This window comes from Bombina bombina, chromosome 7 (assembly GCF_027579735.1).
Source record: "Bombina bombina isolate aBomBom1 chromosome 7, aBomBom1.pri, whole genome shotgun sequence".
Taxonomy (NCBI): Eukaryota; Metazoa; Chordata; class Amphibia; order Anura; family Bombinatoridae; genus Bombina; species Bombina bombina.
The window spans coordinates 346,725,666-346,736,931 of record NC_069505.1 but is presented as its reverse complement, the minus strand read 5'-3'; the positions used below and the strand labels follow the sequence as shown (position 1 = coordinate 346,736,931).

Sequence of the window (11,266 nt, the reverse complement as noted above, 5' to 3'; positions counted from 1 at the left end):
AATAGCTATTAAATAGTTAAGAACTATTTAATAGTTACCTAGTTAAAATAATTACAAAATTACCTGTCAAATAAATCCTAACCTAAGTTACAATTAAACCTAACACTATACTATCATTAAATTAATTAAATAAAATACCTACAATTACCTACAATTAAACCTAACACTACACTATCAATACATTAATAAATACAATACCTACAAATAACTAGAATGAAATAAACTAACTAAAGTACAAAAAATAAAAAAGAACTAAGTTACAAAAAATAAAAAAATATCTACAAACATAAGAAAAATATTACAACAATTTTAAACTAATTACACCTACTCTAAGCCCCCTAATAAAACAACAAAGCCCCCCAAAATAAAAAATGCCCTACCCTATTCTAAATTACTAAAGTTAAAAGCTCTTTTACCTTACCAGCCCTGAACAGGGCCCTTTGCGGGGCATGCCCCAAGAAGTTCAGCTCTTTTGCCTGTAAAAAAAACATACAATACCCCCCCCCAACATTACAACCCACCACCCACATACCCCTAATCTAACCCAAACCCCCCTTAAATAAACCTAACACTAAGCCCCTGAAGATCTTCCTACCTTGTCTTCACCATACCAGGTTCACCGATCGGTCCTGAAGAGCTCCTCCGATGTCCTGATCCAAGCTCAAGCGGGGGGCTGAAGATGTCCATGATCCGGTAAAAGTCTTCATCCAAGCGGGGCAGAAGAGGTCTTCCATCCGATTGAAGTCTTCATCCAGGCGGCATCTTCTATCGACATCCATCTGGAACGGAGCGGCAGCATCCTGAAGACCTCCGACGCGGAACATCCATCCTGGCCGACGACTGAACGACGAATGACGGTTCCTTTAAATGACGTCATCCAAGATGGCGTCCCTCGAATTCCGATTGGCTGATAGGATTCTATCAGCCAATCGGAATTAAGGTAGGAATATTCTGATTGGCTGATGGAATCAGCCAATCAGAATCAAGTTCAATCCGATTGGCTGATCCAATCAGATTGAGCTCGCATTCTATTGGCTGTTCCGATCAGCCAATAGAATGCGAGCTAAATCTGATCGGCTGATTCCATTCCAACGCTGGTTTTCACATCTATATGGCCCACATGAACTAGAAGTCTCCTGTTGTGAAAAGCAAATAAAAAAGCATGTGATTAAGTGGCTGTCTGTAGTGGCTTAGAAACAGACAGAAATTTAGAGGTTTAAATGTTATAAAGTAAATTAATATATCAATGTTGGTTGTGCAAAGCTGGGGAATGGGTAGTAAAAGGCATTATCTATCTTTTTAAACAATAACAATTTTAAAGAAGACTGTAACTTTAATACAAGGGTGATACCAGCATTTTTAGCACATCCTGAGATGTAAAAAAGACGTTCAACAAAATGATTTGTGAAAAGGGAAGCTGTTAATTAATTTACAAATTCCCCTAACAGGATATAAAAAGAAGCTTGAGCTGATTGTGAAGCAATTCCAAAAACCTAACCTATGAACTACATCCAGTCTCACAGTAAGCGTATACTCATATATACTGGAAATGTGTAAAATAATTTAAACTTCCCATTTCACAATCAATAATTACAGGAGTATGTGTTAACTTTATTTTATGAATCATGTCTAGTACATAGATCGGGCAGTAATATATCACATGCCTTCCTGCTCTTTCTTCATGTAATCTTTTGTAGATCAGGAAGTGAAGTTATGCAAACGTCAGTTTATTGATATAGGAGATTACATTTGTCCGTTCATGCTCAGTAACTTTAGAACTAGGCTTCATGCCAGGCGCGTCCCCGCTACCGCAGCTACTAACCCTTTGGCAGGTAAGGTTTTGGAATTTGCACGCTCTTTTTGTATAAAGTGGAGGTTGAGTTACGCGCGCCCACGCTCTCTAGCAAGCACGTGTTCTTCGCACTCCTAATGCAAAAGCGCTTCTTTCTAACTTTATGGCAACCCTATCAGTGCGCGCTCACCTCTAATTTTGTTGGCATGTCAGTGCGCGCTCCAGCCTTACTAAAGGGTAACCTCCCTCTATCTGACATCCCGACCAGTGAGCACTACCTCCCTACTTTAGGGAAACCCTAGCGGAGGGACGCGGTGCGCGCTCCCGACAAGGGAATGTGGTAACTATCTTCAACAACTTGTGAGCGCCGCCTCAAGAGGGCCGTGAAGAGAGGACGAGAAATACACTTTTTTTTTTCTCTTCAACAAGAGGAAGTGACAGTTTCTGGAAACATATGGAAAACAGTGTCGTTACAAATTAATGTCACCGTGAATATTATGACCCAACATTCAATTGAGTCTGTAGCTACTTGCAGGACGGGACTTTGAACTTTTATACTTTATGTTCCCCACAAAGTGACTTCAACATCATGGCACCGATGTGATCCGCATAGGGGCAGCGCTGGCCATGGCGGTAATGCCAAGTAAAAGCGCGGAGTGGCTTCAGGAGGAGTTGGAGTCCGGGGGTAACACGCTTCTTTTACTCGACTGTCGTCCTCATGAGCGCTACGAGTCTTCTCACATCGAGGCGGCCATCAGCGTGACTATCCCCAGCCTCATGCTACGGAGGCTTCGAAAAGGCAACCTGTCCATCCGTTCCGTCATTCCTAATGACGCGGACAAGGAGCGATTCGTCAGGCGGTGCAAGGCAGACACGGTGCTGCTGTATGATGAGGCCACACTGGAGTGGCAGGAGGGCAGCACTACGGGCACCGTGCTGGGGCTGTTGCTGCAGAAGCTTCGGGATGACGGCTGCAAGGCTTATTACCTTAGAGGTAACGAGAGATGCCAATCACTGCTCCATGGTTACTTTATAATCCCCTCCTTCCTATATAGATGAACGGGACTTATATAGCCCACTGTAAGCAGCATCTACACTTCCTGCACAGTTTCTGAGCTGCAGTCACTATGGCTCATGAGCTTATAATATCTATCTCTGTTTATCACCCCTTATGTATGTGTATGACATATGCATTAACATGACACAAATCATACACAGGTATAGGAATCAATGTAGGGAGCCCTGTATAAATGAACAACATTTATATGGTTTACTGCAGAAAGCAGTGTAAACTTGTGAGCAATGGCTCATGAGTTTAATAGTAGCTTCTCTGTTAATTACCCCTTATGTATTTGTATCAGGTATGCCTGTTGCTGATTCTGATGCCTAAAAAAAATACCAACACGTATGGGGAGCAATGTAAGGACCTCTATAGTGATAAACTGGACTTATATAGCTCACTGCAGGAAGCAACTGGCTAAACTTCCTGTACATGTTCTGATACAGCTTCTCTGTATACCCCCTCTAATGTATCTGTATGAGATATGACCTTTGTTTATGGCAATGCCTAAATTTATTATACACAGCCTACAGAAGTATAGGAAGGGAGCCCTATATAGACTTATATAGCCCACTATTGGACGCAACAGGCTAAATGTCTTGTACAGCTTCTGAGATGCAGCTTCTCTGTATATCCCCTCTGTATGTGTATGAGATATGCTCATTGTTTATGGTAATGCCTAAATTATTATACAAAGGCTACAGAAGTATAGGAAGGGAGCCCTATATAGACTTATATAGCCCACTGCAGGAAGCAGTCTAAACGTCTTGTACAGCTTCTGAGATTCAGCCACAATGACTCATGAGCTTATAATTGCTTCTCTATATATCAGCCATAATGTATGTATATGAAATATGACAGTTACTTATTGTAATGCCTAAAATAATTACACAGAACAAACATGTATAAAAAGCAGTGTAAGGAGCCCTATATACAGATGAAAGGGACTTATATACAGAGGTACAGGGAGCAATGTAGGGACCTGCGGAAAGCATTACAACTTCAAATATAACCATAAAAAAACTTACACTAAGACTATCGCAGTATATGTATGGTAAAAAATCTCAACATATTAGTAGATTAAAAGATCCATCTGGAGATCCTGATGGAATAAATTCTTTTACATCGACAGAGCCGAAAGTTTACGTTTTAAGGGACATGTTAAAGGAACAGTCTTACTCCAGAAATGTTATTGTTTAAAAAGCTAGATAATCCTTTTATTTACCATTCCCCAGTTTTAATATATTTTTTACCTCTGTGACTAGCTTGTATCTAAGCCTCTGCAGACTGCCCCTTTATTTTAGATCTTTTGACAGACATGCATTTTAGCCAATCAGTGCTGACTCCTAGGTAACTCCACGTGCATGAGCACAGTGTTATCTATATGGCACACATGAACTGACACCCTCTAGCTGTAAAAACTGTCAAAATGCCCTGAGATTAGAGGCGGCCTTCAAGGGCTTAGAAATTAGCATATGAGCCTGCCTAGGACGGTTTAACTTTCAACAAAGAATACCAAGAGAACAAAGAAAAATTGATGATAAAAGTCAATTGGAAAGTTGTAGCCTGTCCCTTTAAATGCAATAATGTGCTAATTTGTCAGAGCATTTTATTATGACATATATCTGTTGGCAACAATGTGTTTGTAACTGCCGCAAAGATGTTAAACTTCCACTCAGGAGCTGCAGTGAATTACTACTGCTGAGCAGTACAAGCCAGTGGGCAAATCAGGAGTGGTATATGCAGTTAGCTACCAATCACCTGCTGTGTTCTGTTCATGGTTGGCTCCGCAGTGTGCTTGGCAGGAATCAAAGGGACATAAAACCCAAATATATATTTTTTTTTCATGATTCAGAAAGAGCATTCATTTTTAAACAACTTTCCAATTTACTTCTATTATTTAATTTGCTTCCTTCTCTTGCTATCCTTTGCTGAAATGTTTATCTAGGAAAGCTCAGGAGCAGCAAAGAACCTAGGTTCTAGCTGCTGATTAGTGGCTGCATATATATATATATATACCAACTGTCATTGGCTCACCCATGAGTTCATTTAAAAAACAGTAGTGCATTACTGTTTTTTCAAACAAATGATACCAAGAGAATAAAGCAAATTTAATATTAGAAGTAAACTGGAAAGTTGTTTAAAATTGTATGATCTGCCTAAATCATGAAAGAAAATGTTTGGGTTTCATGTCCCTTTAAATTCATAGTTACAAGGAAACTAAGTTAAGTACAAAAAAACAAGTGAACCAATCAGAGTACCCTATAATTGCATTTCCATTTTTGTTTAAAAGTGGGAACACTGGTACACATTTTATTTAATCTTGTATGAAATGCATGTTTTTTCCATAACTAATTCTAAAGTATCTGTTGCTCACGGCATAGTAAAACTTACAAAGGGACAACTGTCCATAACGGTAACAAATAATAATAGTAACAAATAACATTAGTGTTATTAGAAAATGTTGCAAGTCTACCCCACAAAGGGATTACATGCATAGTTAAAGTACCACTTGGGACTAACAGTTTTCTGCAGATGACCTAGTCAGCAGCACCCAACCAGTTAGACATCTGGGTCGAATTAAAGCATGTCTTTTTTTTTTTTTTTTTTTTTTTCTACTAGAATGGCCCTGTAATATTGTGTTTTTTTTTTTAAATAAAACAAATATAGAACACATTGTTCCTTAATCCAAGGGATGACATTTATTTTAAATGTAGAGGCCAGCCAGAATATTGATGTAGTGCTGCACACTTTTTAGGAGCCAGACAAGGCTCTTTGTATATAAATATATACATAATAATCCAAAAAAAGTTAAAGGGACATTAAAACCAAATTTGTACGGTAGTGCATTTTTAAAAAAAGATAGCAGATCCTATCTTACACAGATTAGCTGTTGTGTGAATGTGCATATTACATGCGTGCATGCTCAGTGCTGTGATGTCATCGTCACATGTATTAGCATACAAGTAATGAGCGCATGTGTATAGGCTTGCCTGCTTAGAAAAAAAAAAAATGCAGTTTGCATTAAAAAGTTATCACAGAATGTGTGCTGTTTACCAGACACAGATTTGTACAGCATTTAAAATATAAAATATACTTTTAAGAGATGTGGCTCCAGAATTTTTCACATTTCTGCTTTAATTTAAAAAAATACTAAGCATCAGACTCGTTTCTCTGAATTACATTACTGCTTGTCAGAAATAAGCTCATTGATTTTATAGTTATTTACTGCCTAAAATCTGTAATAAATATTAGTTGTTTTCTCATTTGTTTGTAATAAAGATCTCATGCATGAAGGGGTTAATCCCAGCAGCCTACACATTTTGTGTGGGAGGCAAATGATTCTCATGCTAAATGTGGGGCATATACCAACTAGCAAGAAGGTTGAGTTGACAGCTTACATTTTTTCTAAGCGTTAGGATGTTTCTTTCAGCTTGTCAGGTCTTGTAGTAGTGGAGGGAGTATCTTGTTCTTTATGAAATATATTTTGCCTTTGGGCGTTTTAAAGCATAGGGAATTTCACCTAAGAATATTCTTTCATAGTGATATTTTTTAATTCGTATTTTAAGGAGCCATTCCCATGTACATTTGAATGGTGTTAATTGGTCCCAGCATCACATTTTAACAAGATTGCAATATTTCCTTAAACAAAAGTTATCTTATTTAGTTTTTTTTTAATACCCTAATGTTCCTGTGTCTGAGCAACTCCGCAGCTGATTGATATATATGTGTATGAATGACCGTTAACAGGACATGAAAGCCAACAATTTTCTTTCATAATTCAGAAAGAGTATATAATTTTAAACAACTTTTATTATTTAATTTGCTTTATTCTCTTGAAAATTTGTTATAGGAGCAGCAATGCACTACTGGGAGGTATCTGAACAGCCTATTTGATGGGCACACCACCCAGCTGATTTTACTGACCACCCAGCTAAAATTTGAGCCAATATTAAAGGGACAGTCTAGTCAAAATTAAACTTTCATAATTCCGAAAGAGCATGCAATTTTAAGCAACTTTCTAATTTACTCCTATTATAAAGTGTTCTTTGTTCTCTTGGTATCTATATTTGAAAGCAAGTTTAGGAGCAGGCCCATTTGTGGTTCAGCACCTGGGTAGCGCTTGCTGATTGTTGGATACATTTAGCCACCAATCAGAAAGCGCTGCCCAGGTGCTGAACCAAAAATGGTCCGGCTCTTCTGCTTACATTCCTGCTTTTTCAATTAAAGATACCAAGAAAACAAAGAGAAATTGATAATAGGAGTAAATTAGAAAGTTGCTTAAAATTGCTGCTCTGTCTGAATTATGAAAGTTTAATTTTGACTAGATTATTCGTTTAAACTAAAATTAGCTAATATAAATTATTTGCAATGTTTGTTGCACAAAATATCATTAAAGGGACATGAAACCCAAAAATTTTCTTTCATGATTCAGATAGAGAATACAATTTTCTAATTTACTCATATTATCTAATTTGCTTCATTCTCTTGGTATCATTTGTTGAAGTAGCAGCAATGCACTAACACATGGGTGAGCAAATCACAATATATATATATATATATATATATATGCAGCCACCAATCAACAGCTAGAACCTATGTTCTTTGCTGCTTCTGAGCTTTCCTAGATAAACTTTTCAGCAAATGATAACAAGAGAAGGAAGCAAATTAAATAATAGAAGTAAATTGGAAAGTTGTTTAAAATTGTATTCTCTATTTGAACCATGAAAGAAAAATTTTGGGTTTCATGTCCCTTTAAGTCAATTTATGTTAAATTATGCAATTAATTTGTGCTTTGGATATCTTAAAAGGATATGAAACCGAACATTTTTGCTTTCAGGGCTGAGATAGGACATACAATTTTAAAAAACTTTCTAATTTATTTATTTTATCAAATTTGCATTGTACTTTTAGTATCCTTTGTTGAAAGAGAAGCAATGCACTCTTGGGAATTAGGTGAGCACATTGGATGAGACAATAACAAGAGGCATATAAGTTCTATCTGAATCATGAAAGAACAATGTTTGGTTTCATTCCCCTTTTGAGTACATTTAGAAATAACATGACATGTTATAATATTGCAAAGTATTACACTGCCCCCACCTGGCTACTTACAAACGCCACCCAGCTGGCAACATTTCCTGTGGTGGACACAGAGGTATATATGTGCAGCCACCAATCAGCAGCCCCAGAGGCAGAACTTTTTTGCACTTTCTGCAATGAGATTTTTTTTTTAGTGAAAATTTCCTGCAGCTCATTTTTAAATAAAATTTAAAAATTAGGCAGTTACACTTAAGCACACGTTTTAATTGCAATATGTTGATTAACTGGAGAATAAAGCAATTTTAAAAAAGTTGTATAATGTAGTACAGTAGTTGAAAATTGAATTGCAAATTAGATGCAGCCAAAAAAATGAATTGTCTAATATAGAAATCTACTGCATATTCAAACACTTTTCCTGGATGCACTGTTATAAGGAAAATTTACACTGTGCAGCCAGAGCACAGCGCTGTTTGAAGAGAACAGCCTTATGTGGAGAAGTGCTGAAAAGTTAAATCTCTAACAGTTCCTGTATGTGTCCTGTTCTTTCTGCAGAGATGATGCATTTTCTGTGATGACATCTCAGATCACTGTATGTTCTGCCTTGGGGTCAGCAGCTAGTTCCTAGTAGTGCATTTCTGCTCCTGAGCCTACCTAGGTTTGCTTTTCAACAAAGAATACCAAGAGGATGAAGCAAATTTGATAAAAGAAGCAATTTGGAAAGTTGCTTAAAATTGCATGCGTTATCTAATTCATTAAAGTTTAACCCCTTAGCGACCACAGCACCTTTCTGACCATTTGGTACCAGGGCTATTTTTACATTTCTGCTGTGTTTGTGTTTAGCTGTAATTTTCCTCTTACTCATTTACTGTAACCACACATATTATATACTGTTTTTCTCACCATTAAATGGACTTTCTAAAGATACCATTATTTTCATCATATCTTATAATTTTACTATACTTCTTTATAAAATATGATGAAAAAAATAAACACCTTTTCTAACTTTGACCCCCAATAACTGTTACACATCTACAACCACCAAAAAACACCCATGCTAAATAGTTTCTAAATTTTGTCCTGAGTTTAGAAATACCCAATGTTTACACGTTCTTTGCTTTTTTGCAAGTAATAGGGCAATAAGTACAAGTAACACTTTGCTATTTCTAAACCATCCCCCCCCCCCCCCCCAAAATTACAGAGTTACATTGGAACACTGATATCTGTCAGTAATCCCTGAATAACCCTTTACATGTATATATTTTTTATTTAGTAGACAACACAAAGTACTGATCTAGGCCCAATTGGTATATTTAAAGGGACACTGAACCCAAAAATTTTCTTTCGTGATTGACAGAGCATGCAATTTTAAGCAACTTTCTAATTTATTCCAATTAATAAATTATAAATCCCCTCAAACAGCTGTCTTCCCTCCCCCACCTCACAATTGTCACTGCCATCTTTAGTACTGGCAGAAAGGCTGGCCAGTACTAAAATAAAATATACATACATACATACATACATACATACATACATACATACATACATACATACATACATACAGTGGGGAAAAAGTATTTAGTCAGCCACCAATTGTGCAAGTTCTCCCACTTAAAAAGATGAGAGAGGCCTGTAATTTTCATCATAGGTATACCTCAACTATGAGAGACAAAATGTGGAAACAAATCCAGACAATCACATTGTCTGATTTGGAAAGAATTTATTTGCAGACTATGGTGGAAAATAAGTATTTGGTCAATATCAAAAGTTCATCTCAATACTTTGTTATATATCTTTTGTTGGCAATGACAGAGGTCAAACGTTTTCTGTAAGTCTTCACAAGGTTGTCACACACTGTTGCTGTAATGTTGGCCCATTCCTGCATGCAGATCTCCTCTAGAGCAGTGATGTTTTGGGGCTGTCGCTGGGCAACATGGACTTTCAACTCCCTCCAAAGGTTTTCTATGGGGTTGAGATCTGGAGACTGGCTAGGCCACTCCAGGACCTTGAAATGCTTCTTACGAAGCCACTCCTTCGTTGCCCGGGCAGTGTGTTTGGGATCATTGTCATGCTGAAAGACCCAGCCACATTTCATCTTCAATGCCCTTGCTGATGGAAGGAGGTTTGCACTCAAAATCTCACGATACATGGCCCCATTCATTCTTTCATGTATACGGATCAGTCGTCCTGTTCCCTTTGCATAGAAACAGCCCCAAAGCATGATGTTGCCACCCCCATTCTTCACAGTAGGTATGGTGTTCTCTCTCCTCCAAACACGACAAGTTGTGTTTCTACCAAACAGTTCTACTTTGGTTTCATCTGACCATATGACATTCTCCCAATCCGCTTCTGGATCATCCAAATGCTCTCTAGCATACTTCAGACAGGCCCGGACATGTACTGGCTTAAGCAGGGGGACACGTCTGGCACTGCAGGATCTGAGTCCCTGGCAGCGTAGTGTGTTACTGATGGTAGCCTCTGTTACGCTGGTCCAGCTCTCTGCAGGTCATTCACTAGGTCCCCCTGTGTGGTTCTGGGATGTTTGCTCACTGTTCTTGTGATCATTTTGATCCCACGGGGTGAGATCTTGCGTGGAGCCCCAGATCGAGGGAGATTATCAGTGGTCTTGTATGTCTTCCATTTTCTAATTATTGTTCCCACAGTTGATTTCTTCATACCAAGCTGCTTGCCTATTGCAGATTCAGTCTTCCCAACCTGGTGCAGGTCTACAATTTTGTTTCTGGTGTCCTTCGACAGCTCTTTGTTCTTCACCATAGTGGAGTTTGGAGTGTGATTGTTTGAGGTTGTGGACAGGTGTCTTTTATACTGATGACAAGTTCAAACAGGTGCCATTAATACAGGTAATGAGTGGAGGACAGAGGAGCCTCTCAAAGAAGAAGATACAGGTATGTGAGAGCCAGAAATCTTGCTTGTTTGTAGGTGACCAAATACTTATTTTCCACCATAATTTGCAAATAAATTCTTTCCAAATCAGACAATGTGATTGTCTGGATTTGTTTCCACATTTTGACTCTCATAGTTGACGTATACCTGTGATGAAAATTACAGGCCTCTCTCATCTTCTTAAGTGGGAGAACTTGCACAATTGGTGGCTGACTAAATACTTTTTTTCCCCACTGTATATAATCTCTATCAGTGTTAGATCCCCCTTAGCCCCAACCTCCCTGATTCCCCCCAACAGCTCTCTAACCCTCCCCCCTCTACCTATTTGCCGCCATCTTAGGTACTGGCAGCTGCCTGCCAGTACCCAGTTTGCTAAAAAATTTGGATTTTTTGAAATAGAAAATTTAAAAAAGCATTCTTCTGTAGTGTAGCAGCCCCCATACCCTACCCCCCTCCCAGATCCCTTTTCC

At 38.2% G+C, this 11,266-nt stretch overlaps 1 protein-coding gene across 1 annotated transcript in view; it reads left to right on the top strand.

The window, feature by feature from the left end:
- Window positions 1-2,088: 2,088 nt before the first annotated feature.
- Window positions 2,089-11,266, top strand: part of DUSP7 (dual specificity phosphatase 7) — a 57,837-nt gene continuing 48,659 nt past the window's right edge. The window contains exon 1 of the mRNA XM_053721017.1: window positions 2,089-2,786. Coding sequence (XP_053576992.1) covers window positions 2,420-2,786 — 367 coding nt within the window. The 5' untranslated portion in view covers window positions 2,089-2,419. The remainder of the gene's footprint in view (window positions 2,787-11,266) is intronic.